The 21,956-nt window shown below is 40.1% G+C and overlaps 1 protein-coding gene across 2 annotated transcripts in view; it reads right to left on the bottom strand.

The window, feature by feature from the left end:
- Window positions 1-21,956, bottom strand: part of vezt (vezatin, adherens junctions transmembrane protein) — an 81,891-nt gene that overhangs the window by 48,462 nt on the left and 11,473 nt on the right. Inside the window, exon 2 of one of the 2 annotated variants that reach the window (XM_041202865.1) lies at window positions 15,792-15,923. In XM_041202865.1, the coding sequence (XP_041058799.1) occupies window positions 15,792-15,923 (132 nt within the window). The remainder of the gene's footprint in view (window positions 1-15,791; window positions 15,924-21,956) is intronic. The other variant, XM_041202866.1, reaches the window with a different exon arrangement.

Here is a 21,956-nt window from a genome sequence, read left to right on the forward strand (position 1 = left end):
TCGTTGCGAACAACCAATGATGGGGCAAATAAAGAAGGGGAGCCAGCTCATTCTTCCTCATGCGGAAGCATAACACAATTGGGGTCTCATTTGGGAAGCTAACAAATTGAGGGACCTCGCCCAGGGACCAGTTGTAACAATATTATGGACTTTGTTAAGTGATATAAGAGACTGAAAAAGTTTAACCTCGAAATCCCGGAGTCTGTATCGGCATTTAAGTTACTCGATTGTGCATGCATTTATGTTGTCAGACTTTTGGTATTGACGGGAATTCAATTCCATGGCAAAGATTCACTGTTAGACCAAATGGCTGCTGTCCTAAAAATCTTTTTGGGAAGAGAGACATTTCCAGCTACTTTCCTATCAAATTCGGACAACTCTGCAGTAAGGCAAAGGATGGAGGGTTCCACGGTGGTTGAATTCAGAGGTCGACAAAATATTAAATGCAGATTCCAGTACAAAGTTGCTGATAAACTGCCTGAAGATGGTGGTATTTTGAGCCAGTTTATGTCAAGACAAAATGCGGGTCTGGGACAGCGACAGTAGGCGCTTGAACCTGAGAAATGCACAGGGAATAGTTTATCGGTGTGATTTGAAGTATCATTATGCAATGAATTGCCCACAGCGAAAGAATCATGTTTTTGAAATACTGTATGAAACAGATACTTCTGAAGCTGAAAACGATGGTGACTGCAATGAATTGTGTTGGTCACCGGGAATTTGAATCCAGAAATGAGTATTTTGATGGTTGATTCATTCAACTGTGCAGATAGCGGTTGCACTTTCACATTGTGTGGAGTGGATTGGCTTAACTGCTACTTTGCGAGTGCCAGATTGGGGGAACATTAAGGAGTATGGAAGCTCTACTTGCTTCACGGCTGGGGATGATAACACGCTAACGTCTTCCAAGAGTAGTCCTTCCTTGCAAGATAGTTAGGATCAGTTTCTTCATCAAAGCTGATGTGGTGTCCAGTGAGATACCTCTATTGTTAAGCAAATCTTTGGTGAAAAAAAGCACAGATGAAGCACACATGGAAAATGAGAGCAATTGTGTTTGGGGAAAACTGCAGGTCTACATTTCACTCGGTTGGGCCATACTGCCTGCCATTAAAAAAGCTAAATATTTCTCAAACAGTCTTGGTAATTTGTGGAGATAGGTTTGGTGAACATGATGATTATTTGGAAGTTGCATTGATAATTTGCGCATTATGATCCCCAGCTGAGGTTACCACTGGACAAGCCTGATCCAAGGGTGGAACCCAGCTTGATAGATCCTAACTTTTACTTGTTTGTTTAAATACTAGGGAGTGGTCTACTGAATCGTGTCACCAGAGTCCACTAAGGAACTTTTAACAAAAGCATAAAACACTTATTAAACAAGAAAATATGAACTATGTTACAATACTCCTTTGCCCACAATTGTACCTTTACAGATATTGTGATGAAAGTAAAATAATTTTCATAATATTTTTCTGGTTTCTTGTGAAATAGGTTTACGGGGGTAAGTATAGTTGGGTCTGTGCGATTTTAATTATATTTGGAGTCAAGTAGACTAGAAATTTGAAATTATCAAAAGAAGCTCAGTGTTTGACATGCTAATGAGTAAACATGGATGCTGGCTTAGCATATAAAGTGTGAAGGGAATTTGCATTTTTAGATAAGTGAAGAGATTTGGATTTCAAAGGGATTTTAGTCTGTTTACAACTAGCCAGATAAGCAAAGCTAAGGAGTGTCTATTTTTCCCTAAGGTTACTGACATGAAAGTTTTTAGGTTATGAGGAAGATGCAGTTTCAAAGACATATAGAACAATAGAATTTGCATGTTAAAAAGAGAGAAACATATGAAGGAGAATGAAAGCCTAACAGGGGTGAGTGCAATAACCTTAATGAAGCCTCCAGCACTTGTGCATAAGTCTGCTATATAATGAAACTGAAGTTGAGGAAAAGCCATTTGGAATTCCACTCTCCAAGGTAGTGTGTTAACTTGCTCAGTTTGTTTTAAATCTAAAATCTAATGCCTTAAAAGGGAGTGTAACTGGGGGCCAAGATAATTAGGAATTTTAGAAGTTTTTATAGTAGTAAGTAATTGTAGTCTTATGCATGTGCTTGAAATTTTTATTTTAATAAATATATAAATTTTAAAAATCTCTAAAGGTCTTGGTGGACTTATTAATTCTGAATTCAGTGCATGTAACTCGTAATAAATACAAATTATAAAACCGTTGTGACATCTTGACCAAGTTTCCCTTATGGATTTGGTCCCCCTGGCACACATCATAACAATATATATACAGATTTGAAAGGATAACACAAGTTACAAAAGCTATCTTATGTTCTAGTGTTCACAGTGAATACATAGTCCATGTAAACCAATAGGTAACTTGTGGTCAGGCACACCACACTCTTCAGCCAAGTGACCGACGTCACCCCACACAGATGCTATGGACCTCTCCTCAAATTCACACATGCCCATAGCAAAGAGTTACAGATCTTCAGTCATCTCTTGGGACCTTCTAGCCTCTTGCAAGTTGTTATTGCTTTAAATTTGCTTTCTGCAGCTTTTGTCTGAAGTTTGGAGCTTTATTCTATGCTCCTCACTCTTAACTTCACTTAACAGAACCTTTTTCAGGCTCCTGTCCTTCCCTCTGACTAGAAGGTCTTCTTGAGACTTTCTCCTGTTCCACGCCCCTGGATTTTTGGGGTCTTTTCTTTAGCTTGGGACTGGCTATCTGTCCACTTTACCCCAGTTTCTCCAGCAGCTACTTTCAAAACCAAACAACTTCCAAATCAAACTGCCGTTTTTTAGTTGCTTGTGTGTGTGTCTGTGGGAGGGATCCTCCTCTCTGGGACCCGTTGCTAGGCAACAGCCCAGGTGTTTTTTTTTATTCTTGTTTACTTTAATTCACTTAAGTCATAAAAACTCTCATGAGAAATGCAGGCACATTTTAAAGTGAAACTAAAACTCAACTTGATCTTTCCTTAACCCAAACATAGAAATACAATCAAACTTAAATATTAAAGCTAAAACTCATTCCTAACACCCACAAGTACAAATAGAACTTACTTAAACCATCTCTATTTCCTAATAACATCCAGCACCACACAAACAAAGCTCTACTGTAGGATGCTGGAGTGGTTGATAAAGAATATGACAACCTTATTGAGCAAGTCATGACTCAATGTGACATTTGTGTTAAATATCGAAAGATACCACCATGCCCTGTTGCGAGTCTGCCACTGGCCAGGGAGTTTAACAATGCAGTGACAATGGAATTGAATGTGGGACAAGGATTGGAGTTTTTTTCGCTGCACCTTGTAGATATGGCAATCAGATTTAGCCTATCTAAGGTAACACATGGTATGGGCAAAATGACCATTGTCGGTAAGGTAATTGAGAAATTGGTGGGTGCTGTCATGCCTCACTGGTGATAGTGTGCTGTAATATCAAGCCCCACTGTTCTCCAAGCCGCGACAAATGTGAAAATTTTGACCAAACCACTAGATTGCTCCAATTCTACCTAACTGTTTAATTTAGGTTAACAGAATATGAGCACCAGGTTTGTAAACTTAAGAAATAACTGCTTATAAAACAAACTAACTGTCTTTAACTGTTGGCAAAAAAAGGGACTGCTAACTTCTAAGTCTGCCCCTTATGCTAACTTCTAAGTCTGCCCCTTCTTATGCTAACTTCTAAGTACACACACACACACACACACACACACACACACACACACACACACACACACACACACACACACACACACACACACACACACACACACACACACACACACACACACACACACACACACACACACACAGAGTCAGGGTAAGATAAATCTGGAATACAGGATTAGATAGGTTGATTTTGATTGATGTCTTTCAAATTCCTTAGTTTGTTGTTGATGACATGAGTTGGTCTCCCAGAACTTTCAGTCTGTGCTTCACCAGTTGAAAAACTTGTTTTTCAATGTCTCTACTACTGATTTTTCCTCTTGACAGGGGCTTTCAGAGAAAGCAGGTTACAGAGATGTGAGGGATAGCCAGCTAGCTATTACAGTAGAATTGCTGGAATCTTACAAACACACGAGAGGTTTCAGATCTTCCCTCTTTTCAGTCTAGGAGCTGTTCTGCTTGCACTGTTAAAATGCTGTCGTCAGGAAGTTCCTCTTAGTCCAGAACCCCTTTCTGGCACCATCCTGTTCTCTTATGGTGTCCTATGTTCCAGGATAGCAACATTGTAGATATTCCTCATTCTGCTTCAGTGAACATGTCTTTTAACTGCAACCATGGTAATTTTTTAAAGCCACAGTCCAAGAAAAATAAAAATATAGGTTCTTTACAGTACTGGATTAGGAATACCAACGAATTCCTGACAGATAATGGTGGGGATTTTGTGAATGAGGAATTTCAGGACGTGTGAACATTTGAATATCATAGTTATACATGCTGTGGCTGAGCACATTCAGTAATGCTTTGTGTGAAAGGAATCATGCAGTGATAGACAACATGTTACATAAAATACTGGCTGATCAACTGGACTGTAAATAGCAAATGGTGCTAGTGTGGGCAGTACATGCAAAGAACTCTTTGCAAATGGCTTTGGGGTACTGTCCATAATCCAAAGCTGCTCTCAGCCTATAGGATGCTCCCCTGCTCTTGAAGGGACCAGCATTAGCTCTACTTTTTCTGTCCACTTGAATGCCTTGCACGCAGGCAGGAAAGCTTTCATTAAAGCTGACATTTCAGAGAAAATTCAGCAAGCCTGCAGCACCACATAAGGCCATCAGGAACACAGTTTAGTCAGGGAGACATGGTATATTACAAAGGGGAAGGGCTGCAAGAATGGAATGGAACTGCTAAAATTATAGGCAGTGATGGAAAAAGTGATTGTACAACATGAGAATCAAACTATTAGGGTACATTCTTTGAGGCTAATTGGAACTGATATCTTTTTACAGATTCTGAACAGGAAGAGGCACCATATACTTTATATATGCATATATTGGGCAGTTATGAGCAGACGACTACAGCAGATAGATAGATGGCTGGCTATGAGCAAAGAAACTCTGAAGCACAGGATAAGATTATTCAACCAAAAGGGCAACTCCCCAAAGTAAGGACATATACTGGTAGGGGCCAGTGTGAGGAGGGATGCCACCATTATAGGGGGAGCAGGAAATGCCACTGGAAAATACAAACATTGGCTGAATGTGCAGGATGAAGGACAAGAGAGAGAAAGACCCATGTATTGGAAAAACGTGGTAAAGGTGTGGAAGGCCAGAAAATGCAGTGCAAGTTCTGAAAGCAGACCGAGAAGTAGTCACAACTCTATGTCAAGATGACAGACTTGCAAAAGGGGCTCCGATCACATGCAAGAAAGGTCCTGTTACAGTAGTCCAGAAAGAGAGGAGGGAAAGTAGAGGTTGTAGTTTGACAAGAACAATGACCCTAGAACATACTAGGAATGCCACTATGATTGAGATGTTTTAGTAGCTGCTAACAAATTGGAAGACAAGTTGATTAAGGATGCTAAACAAAGAGAGTTGGAAAGTTTGAAAGAATTTGGTGTACATACAGAAATACCAGTCAGGGGACAGCCAGCCTTATCACATAGGTGATATGCACAGAAAAGGAGCTTCCTGACAGCATAAGACTAAAAGCTAGGCTAGTAGCTTGGGGTTTTGAAGAAAGACTTGGTGACAAGATGTCAGAGTGGACTCCCATACGGCAGAAAAAGTTAGCTTGAAGATTTTCTTAGCTTTTTTAGCAAGATATTCCTGAGAATGTAAATCAATTGACATACAAACTGTGTTTTTGCAGGGTGAGAAATTTAAAAGGAAGTGTTTTTGAAACCATCTAAAGAAACTGTGGAAATTGAACAACTGTGTTTATGGGTTAAATGATGCACCGAGAGCATGGAATTTGTGAGATCCGTCCTGTTGAAAACAGGTTGTATTCAGCTAAAGGCAGACCCAGCAATGTTCTATTGGCATCACAATAAGAAACTAGCAGGCATCTTCTTCATGAATGTTGATAATTTTCTGTGGGGAGGTTCTGTAAAATTTGAACAATGCGTGATCAAAAAAATAAAGAAGGAATTCAGGGTTGGAAGTCAGGCTTTGGGTGCATTTCAATACATAGAGTTAGACACTAAGCAAAATAAGTCAGGAGTGACATTGAATTGCAATCTTATCTAGAAAATGTCAATTGCATCGCTATAAATCGGACAAGATCCTCACAAAAAAAAGTTCCTGCATCCAAGGGAGAAACGGACAAATTAAGAAGTTTGATTGGACAGTTGAACTGGTTGTGCACTTCGACTAAACCTGATGCTAGTTATAACGTAGTGGAACTGAATACTATGATGAAACAAGCTACAGCTGAGGAAGTTCTGAGCAAACAAAACATGAAAGAAATTTAATTCAGAGGTGCACACTCAAGTTTCCAGCCTTGGGTGATCCAGAAGGTATGAGGTTTGTCATTCTTAGCGATGCTTCGCATGCCAATCTCCCAGATGGATATTCTAGCACAGCAGGATTTATCATATTCTTGGCGGGAAAAAATAATAAATGTTGCTCATTAGCTTGGGAAGTAAAGAAAATAGAAAAAGTAGTGAAAAGTACCTTAGCAGCTGGAACACTGATGTTAGTAGAAGCAATAGATAAGGGGGTTTACTTATCCAATAAACTGACGGATATACTATACAAGGGGCAATCTGAGAAAGGTTTGCCCATAGAATGCTATATTGATAACCATTGTCTTTGCAATAATGTTCATTCAACGAAAAGTGTCATTGCAAAGAGGCCCACAATCAACCTAGTTAGTGTAAAAGAAATGTTAGAGAGAAGAGAGATCTCCAAGGTACGAAAGGTTCCCACAAGTCACCAATTATCAGAATTACCTGGAAAAACTCAGCAGGTCTGGCAGCATCGGCGGAGAAGAAAAGAGTTGACATTTCGAGTCCTCATGACCCTTCAACAGACATGAGGACTCGAAACATCAACTCTTTTCTTCTCCGCCGATGCTGCCAGACCTGCTGAGTTTTTCCAGGTAATTCTGTTTTGTTTTGGATTTCCAGCATCCGCAGTTTTTTTGTTTTTACCAATTATCAGACAGTTTTACAAAAAGGAATGCCTGCTCCAAGAAATTACTTGATATACTGGAAGAGGGGGGGTCTTATGTTATAATGACAAAATGGAAAACTGATTTTTTTTTTGCTTTGTTATTGCTTTATATATATTTTTTTGTTTAAAGGAGGAAATGTAGGATCTACTAATGATTGATTTATAATATAATGTGAAACATTGGAAAACACTTGATTTTGTTTCCTTTTGTTTAATTTAAAAAACGTTCTTGAATTTTCAAAAAATTTAATTTTAAAAGAAAATAGGAAATCCTGTCGATGTCTTATTAATCACATTAAGGTCCAATGGCAATCACTGTTAAATGGCAATTACATTGTTAAGGCAAATGCATTGTTAATCAGGTGATGGGTATGGTCCATGGCTGGGTGTTCCTTTGTAACTTTTAATTTAACACACATTGGAATCAACATAAATTCATAGGCAAATCACAGTTGGTACAAATTATAAATTACACATTGCAGGTACAACAAAGACTATCTCACATAGGTAGTAGACAGTCCACTCCACCTGTATGGTCCCAGGTTCAGCTACAATTCTTCCAAGCAGAATTCCAGTCTTTTTTCTTCAAAGACTTAGCCAATTCTCCACAGGCTGCAGCTTCTGTGTAAACAGAGTTCCACCTGAGCAATGTTCCACATAACGTAACGCTTCTTTCCGGAACTTCTCAACTCTCAGCTTCCAACAGTCGCAGTAGTGTGGATCTAAAGGAAACACCTTTCCTCTCTCTACGTCTCCCCCTTTTCTCTTTGTCTATCTGCCACATGGCAGATTTAATTTTAAATTTCCTTCCAGTTGGTAATGCTTCCAGGTCAAGGGTTGCCGGGTCAGATGGAACAGTATTTATTATCCAAAAATTGCAAGTTACAAAGCCTTAAAAGTCCTCTCTAGACATTTTTTTAAAACAATTACAGATTCCCCAAAGGTCATCACACTTAGTGGGTTTCTGTCTGAGTTTCTCTCCCCACGGCAACTGGGTATGTCTCCAAGCTTGTAAGTTCATAACAAATAGGAGCAGGAATATGCCAGTCAGCCCTTTGAACCTGCTCTGCCATTCAATAAAATAATGGCTGGTCAGATTGTGGCCTTAACTTTACTTGCCTGCCTGCCCCCCTCCCCCCATAACCTCTGACTCCCTAGTTGATTAAAAATCTGTCTAACTCAACCTTGAATAGAGTCAATGACCCAACCTCCAATACTCACTGGGGAAGAGAATTCCAAATTCTAATAATTCAGAAAATAATTCTTGCTTATTGCCATCTTAAATTGGAGACCCCTTATTTTTAAATTGTGCCTCCTAGTCCTGGACTCCCCCACAAGGACAAACATCCTCCCAGCATTCACCCTATCAAAACCCCTCAGGATCTTACATGTTTCAAAAAGATCACCCCTCATTCTTATAGACTCCAATGAATAAAGGCCTAACCTATTATTTTCCTCATAAGACAACTCCTTAATCCCAGGAATCAGCAAAGTGAACCCTCTCTGAACTGCTTCCAATACAATGACATTCTTCCTTAAGTAAGGAAATCAAAACTGTACACAGTCCTCTAGCTGCTGTCACACCAATGCCCTGTACAGCTGTAGCAACTCTGAGGTTTTTATCTGGAGTTCTCCATTTTACTTTGAGTTAAAGGTACATTTCCAAAGCAGAACCATCTTCTAAGGTTCAGCGTTCATGACAGTATAGATGTGGCTATTTGTTTTTTTTCAAACTCTTGTGGGGCAACAACACAGACACTGAGGCTGCTCAGACAGGCCAATGTGGTTGATTATATACAGTTGTGTTTCCCTGCTCTCTCCCCACATCCTGTTACACATTGTTAAGTAACTGAAAGAAGAACAATGATTACATTGAAAAGCATTCCACATTCCAATAATTCTTTACATTAAAATATTTCTTCCAATTTCACTCGTCCCATAGCTACCACTTATCAGATCATGACCTTGTGTCTTTGTTTTATCTATCAATATTTCCCTTGTCTAATCCTCTTATTATCACTATCACTTTCAGGTTCCCCTCAATCTTCTCAATCAGAAAGAGCACGTCCTTATTCCTCCAGCTTTTCCTCATAATTCAGATGCCTTATCCCTGACATCATCCTGGGATATTGAACTTTCTTAAGGGCCACTAAATCCCTCCTGCTGTCCAAAGCCCAAAATCACATAGTATTCCAGATGTTGCTGAGAGGTCCTTACGAACAGTCATCACGTCCTCCTTTGTTTTTGTTTTCAATCCTTCTCAATGTTATCTCCAAAATTCCACCTAATTGCTTTTTTACCCCGAAGAAACTTAGAAATGACTAATTTTAAGCCAAATTTTAATTTTTCCAAATTAAACTACAATAGTAATGATGCAGTAATTGGCACTGTCATTTGTGTGCAAGGTTTCGTCAACCAAATAAATTCCTTTAATACAGTTACGGTAAAACATTTTTTTAAAAACCAATGTCAGGGAGATGCCCATCTCTGGTGAATAATCTACTTAAAAAAAGGTCAATGATTTTTCCCCCAAATATTTGGTTTAACCTGTTTGCTGCAGAAATCTCCAGATTCTTCCAAGATCAATTCAAATTCCTGGTTCTTAAACTTTGAATTAAATATTGCTACACCCCAATTATAAATTATCAAAAATTCAGATCACATACACAAGAATTAGGAGCAGGAGTAGGCCATTCATGGCTGATCTGGTTGTGGTCTTAACTCCACTTTGCCATCTGTCCCCCATAACCCTTAACTCCCTTGTCTATCAAAAGTCTGTCTAACTCTGCCTTGAATAAATTCAATGGCCCAGCCTCTACTTCTTTCTGATGAAGAAAATTCCACAGACTAACGATTCCCAGAGAAAAAACATTCTCCTCTTAGTCTTAAATGGGAGACCCCTATTTTTTAAACTCCCTAGACTCCCTCAAGGGGAAACATCCTCTCAGCATCCACCCTGTCAAGTCCCCTCAGTATCATATATTTCAGTAAGATTCTCTGAAATTCCCATGGGTAGGGGCTCAATCTATTTTTCCAACAGCACTCAAGAAGGTGGTCTACCATCTAGAAGGCGCAAGTCAGGAGTATGATGGACTACACCCCACTTGCTTGGATGAATGCAGCTCCAACAACATTCAAGAGGCTCAATACTATCCAGGACAAAGCAGCCCACTTGATTAGCACCCCATCAAACACCTTCAACATTCACTCCTTCCACCACCAATGCACAGTTGTACCATCTACAAGATGCATTGCAACAATTCACCAAGGTTCCTTTGACTGCACCTTCCAAATCCACCACCTAGAAAGACAAGGGCTGCAGGTGCATGGGAACACAACCACTTGCAAGTTTCCCAACAAGCCACACACCATCTTGACTTGGAAATATATCACCGTTCCTGCACTGTCGCTGGGCCAAAATCCTGGAACTCCCTTCCCAACAGCTCTGTGGGTGTTCTGACAAAACATGGACTACAGCGGTTCAAGGAGGCAGCATAATACCACCTTCTCAAGGGCAATTAGGGATGGACTATAAATGCTGGCCTAGCCAGCGACATCCACATCCCATGAATGAATAAAAAAAACCTGCTCAACCTTTCCTCATAAGATAACCCCTTCATCCCAGGAATCAGTTGAGTGAACCTTCCCCTGAACTCTATCAGTTGAGTCATCCTTCTCTGAATGTGATATTTTTAAACTTGACTTGCACGAATACTGCCACAGTCAGATAAGCAAACAGATGGATCCAGTGGAGAGAAATGCGGTGCAACAACAGAAAGCATTTTATCTAAACTGGTGATTGTTGCTGTTTTTTTTTTAGGAAGGTGGTGTTGGAGTAGTGGTAATGTCACCCGACCTGTAATCCAGAGGCTCAGGCTAATGCTCTGGGGACATGGGCTTGAAACCCACCATGGCAACCGGATTCAGTTAATGAATCTGGAATTAAAAAGCTAGTCTTGGTAATAGTGGCCATGAAACCATTGTCGATTGTCGTAAAAAACCATCTAGATCACTAATGTCTTTTTTGGAAGGAAATTTGCCATCTTTACCTGATCTGGCCTATATGTGACTCTAGACACACAGCAATGCCTTCTAAAATGGCCGAGCAACCACTTGGCTGTATCAAACCGCTACAGAAAGGAATGAAACCAGATGGATCACCTGGCATCGAACCAGGCACCATAAACGACAATGGCAAATCCAGCCCTATCAGCCCTGCAAAGTCCTCCCGTTCACATCTGGGAGGCTTGTGCCAAAATTGGGAGAGCCTTCTCCAAACTAGTCGAGCAACAGCCTGACATGGACATACTCACAGAATCATACCTTACAATTTCGCAGACACCATCATCGCCATCCCTGGATATGTCCTGTCCTCCCGACAGGACAGGCCCATCAGAGATGGTGGCACAGTGATATACGGTCAGGAGGGACTTGCCCCGAGAGTTCTCAATGTTGACTCTGGACCCCATGAAGTCTCATGGCATTAGGTCAAAACTGGGCAAGGAAACCTCCTGCTGATTACCACCCACAGTCCCCCCTCAGCTGATGAGTCAGTGCTCCTCCAAGTTGCAAACCACTTGGAGGAAGCACTGAGGGTGGCACAGAATGTACTCTTAGTGATGAACCTTGAAGTCCCTCACCCAGAGTGATTCAGTAGCACCACTCCTGAGCAAGCTGGCCTTATCCTAAAGCTGCTAGACTGCGTCTGTGGCAGGTGATGAGGGAACCAACAAGTGGGAAAAACCTACTTTACCCCGTCCTCACCAACTTAGCTGTTGCAAATGCATCTGTCCATGACAGTAAAGGTAGGAGTGACCACCGCACAGTCCTTGTGGAGACAAAGACCCATCTTCACACTGAGGATACCCTCCACAATACTAAATTGGGTAGTCAACAGCAGCAAAATTTGTATACAACCACAATCTGTAACCTCATGGTCTGGCATATCCCCCACTCTACCATTATTAAACTGGAGGATCAACCCTGGTTCAAAGAAAAATGCAGGAGGACACCAGCACCTCTACCACCTAGAAGGACAAGGCCAGCAGACACTTGGGAACACCACCACCTGCAAGTTCCCCTCCAAGCCACTCACCATCCTAACTTGGAGCGATACTGCCATTCCTTCACTTCGCTGAGTCAAAATCCTGGAACTCCCTCCCTAAAAGCACCATGGGTGTACCTGCACCACATGGATTGCAGTGCTACATGTAGATGTCTCACCACCACCTTCTCAAAGGCAATTAGGGATAAGCAATAAAAATGCTGGCCTGGCCAATAATACCCATGTCCCGTGAGAGAACAAAAAAAAAGGTTTTCTTGTCAGATCCATGAAACATTTTAATTGAAAAAAAAAATAGGTTGGATGTTAAGAGTGTAAAATACCACCAGAATTTCACAAGCCTAGCCAACATTCAGTTAAAAGCCAGCTGTTCAGCAGCCTTAGAAATTGCTCAAAACAAACCTAAAGGGAAGCTACATTGCAGAAGCATGCCTTTTTTTTCTTGTACGACGCTGTATATTTAATCTATCATCTATTCTTGCTCATTTTAAATCATTTCCCACCAAACCTAAAGTTGAAGTTACCTAGGGTAATTCAAATTAAACAGTTTAAATTAATATGGCCAGCTTTAAAAAAAAGGTTTAAAGAACTGCAAACAAAATTCAAAATTATCAATTAATTCAAACCAACTTAAGGATATACAGTACTTAAGATTTCAATAGTTAAGCAGTATTGCTGCAGTTTTTCCGTGAAAGAAAAAACAATTAGCATTCTTTGTTAGAAACACTGGAACATTAGGAAGCCATTCAGTCCCTCGAGCATGCTCCAACATTCAATTAAAGATCATGGATCATCAGCACCTTGACCCCATTTACTCACTTTTGTTCCATGTTCCTTGATATTCTTTACCTAGCAACAATCAATCAGTCTTGAAAGCTCCAACTGCCCAAGTATCTGGCCTTTTGGGGCAGCGAGTTACATATTTCTACATTTGATGGGAAAAATTGATTCCCAATTTTTCTCCTGAATGGCTTTGCTCTAATTTTAAAATTAGGTTTCCTTTTTCTTGTTTCTCCATATCTGCCCATCAACTCTCTTCAATATTTTAAACACTTCGGTTGAATCTTCCCTCGATCTTCTGTACTCTAGGAAACGCAAGCCAAGTTTGCATAACCTGTTCTCATAATGGAACACTGCTCAATCCTGGTAACATTCTGGTCAATCTGTGATCCCTCCAAGGCCAACACATCTTTCCTGAATGATGGTGCCCAAACTGAACACAGCTTTAAAGTTAAACTGCAAAACCCCAAGATAGAATACGTCAAGAGTTCACGTCAAGCACCAGAGATTGTGGTATTCTCTTAGCCAAGAGCTGCATCACAATGGTATAATTTACTTTTGCACATAGTTTATGCAGAATGTTTTCTTTGATTTGGAATTAAACCTTTACCTATTTGGCCATTATGAAGCCCAGGAATGGCTAACATTTACAATAAAGTACACATTTTGCAAAATACTATTTCCAAATCATTCTCAAATTTAAAACAATGCAGCTTTCAAAGCAATACAAGACGTTCCATAGTATTCAGACTCCTTTCAAAAAGTAAATTGATTTGATCCTTGTGTAATTCTCATATCAATATGCAAGTGTAAACTGAATTTAGGAGTTAGAGAAATATCTGTAGTTGAGAGAAAAAATCATTCATTTAAATTAAGCCAAAGTTAGCAGAATTATTAAACAAGGTATGTAAATTGATCTGGAGAAAATTCTTCAAACCTGATACACTTAGGTGATACATTTCAGTGTTCTGCGCAGAAAGGCGAACTTAAATGAAGGGTACTTTGCCAACAGCAAAGAAATACAACTACTATATATAGTGCATCTTTATACCCTATGTAACTGCATAAAATGCAAATAAATTCGATAACATGACTTGAAATCAGATTGATTAGACCTCTTGATTCTTATTCTTTTGAGGACAACTTAAAGAATATACTTGGTTAACAACCTATTTCTATTACTCCTTACAATTTACTTATTTCCCCCCTCCTACCCCAATTTTCTCCCCTCCTCTGAAAAAAAATGGTGCCATGAAAAGTTTTTTTTTTGCATTCTTGGGATGATCAGCACTCAGGAATTGCTGAAATTTCCTGTTGTGGTGCTTAATCTAGCTCCCACCACTCATTCGGCGACAATAACACAAGAAATAGGAGCAGGAGCAGGCCATATGGTCCATCCAGCCTGCTCTACCATTCAATGAGACCATGGTAATCTTTAGATACCCACTGAGGTACAGTAACACTGAATGTTTAAGGCTGATGGTTATATGAATAACACTTGAACAGAATCCCAAAAATAGGGATTTCTCCTCAGATTGTTCTTAAATAATTTGCATTCCACATCAAGAATATATTCATATATTTTATTTGGTAGGATTTTAATTATTACAACTTCCCCCCTCCCCCTGTAAAAAAAATTTGTTGGTGATTCTTTAATTATTTTCAAGGTGAGAGATATCAGTTCTGGCAAATGAAACAGATTCCAATTTTAGCAATCACAGTCAACATCCATCTCACCCAGATTAGATAAAACACATTCACATGCAAAGTAAAGCTCACTCTACTCTCTTGCAATAATGTACCCTAATCTCAAGCTCGCAACAGTTCTCTCCCACTTTACCAGTATGAAATATTCAATTTATCAACACCAGTCTTTGTAGATATGAGGCACATTTTTCTTGGAATGAAGATATAATCAGTACATATATAAAACCAGAGAAATATACTGAATTACAGACAGAACTTAATCTAACCCTCCGATTATATTTCTAGTATAAATCAGCATATTTGCAGCAAATTATTGACCCTGTTGATACTCTGGTAATAAGTCACAGAAAATCTTCATGGCAGGTAAATTATTTCTTAATGCATTAGTTCATATAAAGGATTCAAGAGTACACACCGTTCTTATTATACTTCATTGTAACTATCAAGAAGAAATGCTGCTTTATGAATATGAAGGAATCAAGCTGCCATCAACATACCATATTTGAAGGCTGGAAAATCTTTTGATCCTACGCACCCACAGACGACTGTGCTTGCCGATCTACACCTGCTCCCGGTCTGACAATGCCTCAATTTTAATATTCTTATCTTCTTTCTGTGGCCTCGTCTCTCCCTATTTCTATAACCTCCCCCAAGACTACAACACTTCAATAAACCTCCTCTGGAATTCCTCCCCTAAGTCCCTCCACAACTCCCTTCTTAAAGCTGCTGCTGAAATCCAGAACTTTGACCAAGCTTTTGGCGATCTACTTTAATATCCCCTCATACGGTTTGGCGTAAAAAGTTGTCTGATAACATTCCTGTGAAGCACTTTGGGATTTTTTCCTACATTAAAGCCCCCATATAAAAGCAAGTTGTTTTTGTTTTAACAGGTTATTTTAACTGAAATCTCAAACATGGCTCAAGAAAAATTCCAAAAACTTGATGTGCTACACAAAATTCTGACTGAAAATTTTCTGATGGTTTAGCCTTCATGCAAAAGACAAAGTACGTGACTAATTTTGGCAGATATTAACTGAAAGGATGCTGTATCTGTAATATCAGGAGAGAGTCAGGTCCCATAACATTTCCCTATTCTCATAGTTCTAAGCACTCACTATTGGTGTGGCAGAGATATCCAGTTCATTCGGTTCCTCCTTTGATGAGCATTCTTCCGCCCTTAATGAAGTTGGACAGATTTCAAAGTCAGTGTGTCCCACATCCTGCAAGTACTGGTACAAAGGAGAGTTCTGATAGATAAAAGGGAATTTTTTTTTAAAAGTTAGGAAAGGGATGAAAAAGCACATCACACATCAAGTTATCTTTCAAGCTTGCAAGAGATCTACATTGTTATTGCATATTTAACTAAAGAAAACTTCTAATTCTTCTTTAAGATCAAAAAATTGTATTACAGAATCAAACGTGGACTCAATGGGTCATGTCATGTGGCATTCAATTGCACAGAGCTGGAAGGGTCCAGGTTTAAGTAATCTCTGTTAGTAAAGTGGTTAGTATCCAGGGAGACCAGGGCTCAATTCTCTAGTGGGGAGACAAATCCTCGTTCCTAAAAAAACCCATCATCTGTGAGGGGATGGTAAACGCAGGGGTTAATTAAGCTCAGCTCGGATGGCAGTAGAGGAACTTAAATTGGTTCCAGTATTTCACGTTAAGGAGTGGAAAAACAATGGCAGGGCTGCTGCTCCAGGTCCCCATCCAGTGATTCATGCAAACAAATGAATGTTGAATGAGGGCAAAGTTGGACACAGATGTGATGCTTTGCAAGGATGCTCATTGTACAAACTTCCAATAAAAACTAAACACTTTGGTTATATCCTGAAAAGTAGCCGCACCCACTGAACCTTCACAAATTGCTGCCTTTGGGAAGTAAGGCGAGAAAATGGGAGTGGGGAGGGAATTGGAGATTTTAAATTGAAGTGCAGCAATGTTTTTTTATCTGTTTTTTTTAAAGACAAAACAGTTTATTTATCAATATTTAACATTAACTTCCAATTTTAAAACATAATGAAGTGTCCAAACAGCTTTACTAAAAGGCAGTTTTACTGGAAGCTAACAGGATGTGTTAGGCAATATTGGGAGATGCCTCAAAACACAGTCAAAGAAGAAAAAGTTTCAAGAATGCTGTTGAAGGTGGTGTAAAGTGGGTCGACAGACAGCAAGGGAAGTGGGTTTGGACAGAAAATTCCAGCAGGATGCTGGCTGCAGGCTGTGCCATCAAGGGGAGCGAGAGAGGTAGGGGGTGAAAAGTAAATTGGAATCAGAGGGATGGAGGGTGCATGCTGTGTTGTGGGATTGGAGAGGAAAGAGCAAGGCTGGGACGGGAATTTGAAAATAAGGATCATGACTTTGAAACCAATGCATTGGAGAACAGTGATCCAGGGAAGTTTGGCAAGCAATTGGGATGGTGGCTAGGATACAAGTAGCAAGAGTGCTGGACCAGCTGAAATTTCTGTAGTGAACAGTGGAGAACAGAGGAGAAACTAAGCAAGGTCTGACAGAAACAATAGGCAAGTGGTTGACATAGATGGGCCATGTTGCTGAGGTTGATGTGTGCAATCTTATTGACGATTTAGACATGGGGGTTCAAAGTTCAGCCGAGGACTTTATGCCATCAACTTTTAGCTTGAGTGAACAGCCAAGAAGGTAATGGTACTGGCAATCTGGGCTGTGCAGTTTCTGGTGAGAACTGAAGATGCAAGTGTCTTCAGTGCTTTTGTCCAGAAACACTGCGGCATCAAATCTGAGAGGTTTGCGTTAAACTTAAACCTCTGTCAGTGCTTCTCTGTAATCAAATTACAGGAGATGTACAATCCTAAGTTACATGAAAATGTTACAAATTTGGTGCCATCTCCTTTGACCGCCCAGGTGAACATAGAGTTTGCCACCTGGAGTTTCGCAAGTGTGGAGGAACCTTTAAGTTAGCATACCTGTCCCAGATTCTCGGCTGTAGTGGGGTGAACTTGAGGTACCATGGAGAGAACATCCATGCTACCTTCTTGCATGCCCGTCCGAATTTTCAAGTGTTCCCTGAAAATCCAGCTCAGTTTACTGCAGATATCACTGCAGATATTTAGCGGTCATTACTTTGAAAACTGCTATCTTTCTTGAGAGGATATTTTTCTCTCCTCTCTGGGTACCAGATCTTAGTACAATCCAGACTGATCGGATTAAACTCCTTCTTCTCTGAAATAAAATGAACTTGGGCAGCACATCACACATCAACACAATCTCACCACCTACTGCCTGTAATTTGACTCTAAACTGTCAATCATAGGCTGACCAAAAAGAAAACTTGTGTGGGATTTACAAATGTCATTTTAAAAATTAATGCTTGAGTTGTGGGTATCACTGGCAAAGTCGACATTTATTTCCCATCCCTAGTTTTCTCAAAAGGAAGAAAGAAGGTCCCAAAGCACTTTACAACCCTTGAAGCACAGTCACTGTTGTAGGGAATGCAGCAGCCAATTTGCACACAGCAAACTCCCAAAAAAACAGCAATGCAATAATGGCCAGATAGTCTGAGTGATGTTGGTTGACAGACAAATACTAGCCAAGACACTTAGAAATGTCTTAGAAATAGTGGCATGGAAAATCTTATGCTCACTTGAGAGAGTCGATAGGGCCTCACTCTAACATCTCATCTTAAGAGTGGAATGTCTGACAGCACAGCACTCTCTCAATACTGCCTTGTAGTGCCATCCTAGAGTTTTGTGCTCAAGTCTCTGGAGTAGAACTTGAACTCACAACCTTCTGACTCAGTGGCAGGGCTACCAAATGAGACATAACTGGCACAGTCAGGCAATAGGTTACGTGTAGATCTGACTTGGGGCAACAGACACAGGTTCCATTCCTTGAAAGGACTGAACCGGTCATGTTTTTACAATGATCCAACGGCTTTTAGTTTTTATTACGAGAGGGATTGAACATAAAAGGATGTTATGCTTCAGTAATACAGGGCATTGGTGAGACCGCATCTCGAATACTGTGTGCTGTTTCAGTCTCCTTATTTAAGGATGGATGTAAATGCACTGGAGGCGGTTCAAAGGAAGTTTACTAGATACCTGAAATGAGTGGGTTGTCTTACGAGGAAAGGTTGGACAGACTGGGCTTGTTTCCACTGGAATTTAGAAGAGGGATTTGATTGAAGTATACAAGATATTGTTACAACTTAGGATGGTGTGTGACATGGAGAGGAACTTGCAGGTGGTCATGTTCCCATGTGTCCACTGCTCTTGTCCTTCTAGGTAGTAAAGGTCACGGGTATGGAAGGTGTTATCGAAGGAGCCTTGGTGAATTGCTGCACGGCCTCTTGTAAGGTGGCACACACTGCTACCACTGTGCATCGGTGGTGGAGGGAGTGAATGTTTAAGTTGATGGATCAAGTGCTGATCAAGGGGGCTGCTTTGTTCTGGATGGTGTCGAGCTGCTTGAGTGTTGTTGGAGCTGCACTCTTCCAGGCAAATAGAAAGTATTCCATCACACTGACTTGTGCCTTATAGATGGTGGATAGGCTTTGGGAAGTCAGGTGGTGAGTTACTCTCTGCAGAATTCCCGGCCTCTGACCTGCTCTTTTAGTCACAGTATTTATATTGCTGGTCCAGTTCAGTTTCTGGTCAATGAGCAAGATCTGATCGGTCTGAAGACACTGGGGTGGGGAGCAATTCCCAAGGATTAACACAAGTCATTCATATAGATAATTATTTTTAAAGAGCTAGTTGATACATTCTGAATTGCTTAAATGTAAGTAACAGTGCAATCTCTCATTCTCAGCTTTTATCTGTAACCACCATTACATACCAAGTTAGGAAATTAAAGATTCAGCTGTGTCAACAAATTTCACAACTTCAAGAGTCAGAAATGTATTATGGGGCGAGCTGGCATGAACAAAAACATATGATATCAGAGCTTTTTGTTGCAAACTGCAGATATTTCAAATTGCATAATGAAAAACAGCACCTTATAGTGGAGAATTCATCTTTTGGTTCACTATTCATAAAATATATGAGTCCATTTACAACACAACGCATACTTGTATAGTGCCTTGAAGGAAAAAAAAATCTCAAGGAACTTCACGGAAGCATAATTAGACAAAAATGGAATCTAAAGAAAGAGATATTAGTCATCAAAAGCATGGTTAAGGGTTTGGTTGTAAGAAGAAAGGGAGATGGAGAAACAGAGAGGTGTAGTGGGGGAATTTCAGAGCAGAGCAGCTACATAGCTGTAGGCAAGGCCGCAAATGATGGGACAAAGGTGGTGGTGGGATGTTGGGAGGGATGCAAAAGAGGCAATGTTTAACAGGAGGAAATTGCAAGTCATTTCAGACTGGTCGTTGGATTAGCAGTCTGATAACATGGAGGATATGGAGGGCTCAAAGAGATGGTGGAGAGATAGTTAGATGTGATCAGAATATACGTGATAGCTGACCCCACATCTTCAGATGATGTCACCAAGGGGGAGCATATAAATGAGAAGAGGAGGAGGTTGTAGAGCAATGGCCCCAGATGTAATGATACAGAGGCAGGAAGATGAGCTATTTACTGGAGAAGTTGTGGTTCTGATCAGAGGAAAGGTATTAGAGGAGGATAGTATGATCAACCGTATCAAAGGCTGAGGAGGCGTTGAGCAGTACATGGTGGGATAATGCACCACAGTCACAGAGGGGTTCAAAGGTGGATTTTTTGAGGTTTTATGCATCAGATACACTGAAATCTGCATTCCTTGGAGTTGCGGAAACAAGGATGGGGTCATATTGCAGGGGAGGGGTTCAAAATTACCAAAGTGGAAAGAGTAAAGATTTTACTGGGGATAACAGCATCAAAGGCGGAGGAGAGGCAATATTTGAGTTCATTTCGAAATGAAATTAAAAAAAGCCATGTTATGCAAATCAGATATCTTCAGATTGATTATGGCAGAATATTACAACTTCCTCATTTGTTATTTGGTCTTACCTCTCCCTATCTCTAACCTCCTCCAATCCTAAAACTTCCCAGATCTCGGAGTTCTTCCAATTCTGGTCGCTTTTGCTCCACTCTTGACTGCCGTGTCTTCAGCTGCTTTGGCCCTAAACTCTGGAATTCCCTCTCTAAACCTCTCTGCCCTTAAGATGCTCCTAACCTTTGACCAAGCTTTTGGTCATATGTCCTACTGTCTCCTTATGTGGCTGAGTGTCAATTTTTTTGTTTGATAATGCTCTTGTGAAGTGCCTTTGGATAATTTATTACATTTAAAGGTTTGATATAAATCCACGTTGTTGTTATTACTTGCCCAGAATTATATGGAGTATTAGGTTGTGGTTGGGTACCCTTGTCAAGTTATCAGTGCTTCAAATAAAAGGCGCTCAGTGACTGCATTACTAGTTCAAACAGTTTTGTCAGTCACAACAGCTGTTCGACAAAATTGAAACAAGCAGAGACACAAGCTTAATGTACAAAGTACCATGTTTACTGTACAAACCAATAGGTGACAGGTGTTGTAGTTTTAATGCCTTTGATGTGCCCAGTGTTGAAAAATTATTGCAACTGCTTTATACTTTCAAATGATTATTTTCCAGTTTGGGGCTAGTGGATGTCTGTTGTAGCTTTCCTTCCATCTTTTAAATCATGCAAGTAAAGGAGCATGCACAATTTGCTACAGGAAATTTAGAAATTCAAATGCAAACTCTGAAGATATACAGCAGGATCAGACACTCGTCAACTGTAGGGATGTTAAATTTCAAAGAGCTGTTAAGAGTTCCTCTGTTAACCTTGCAAGGCATCAATCTATAAGCAACTGGAATCTTCATCATACGTAACAGCAAGAACTGACTGATCTTAAAAATCTCCTAGTTCAAGGATGATACATTGATCAGGTACACTAGTGGACTTTGAAGCTTATGGTAAGAAACCCAAATATCAACTGTAAGCTATCATTGTAGTAATGAACATAGTAATGGTACAGGTATTTATTTACTGCATATTTTCAAGTTACCAGAAAAATTCACCAAAGCCCACCATTTAATAGGCTCATGGGACAACAAGATGGATTTCTAGAGAGAGATGGAATTGAGGGATTTGGTGAGAAGGCAGGGGTTCACATCAATCAAAAAAAGGAACTATTTCCTGTTCGTAAAATCTCCCAACTTGCAAATGATGAAAATTCCCAAATGACATAGCTGGAAACTTGACTGGGATGATTTCCAAGGTCCAAATGTGGGAAATCTGACCATAAGCCAGATATTTTATGTAGCTGATACACCAAGTAAATGTGGTATGGGGATGAGTAGAGTA

Source organism: Carcharodon carcharias, chromosome 13, assembly GCF_017639515.1.
Source record: "Carcharodon carcharias isolate sCarCar2 chromosome 13, sCarCar2.pri, whole genome shotgun sequence".
NCBI classification, from domain to species: Eukaryota; Metazoa; Chordata; class Chondrichthyes; order Lamniformes; family Lamnidae; genus Carcharodon; species Carcharodon carcharias.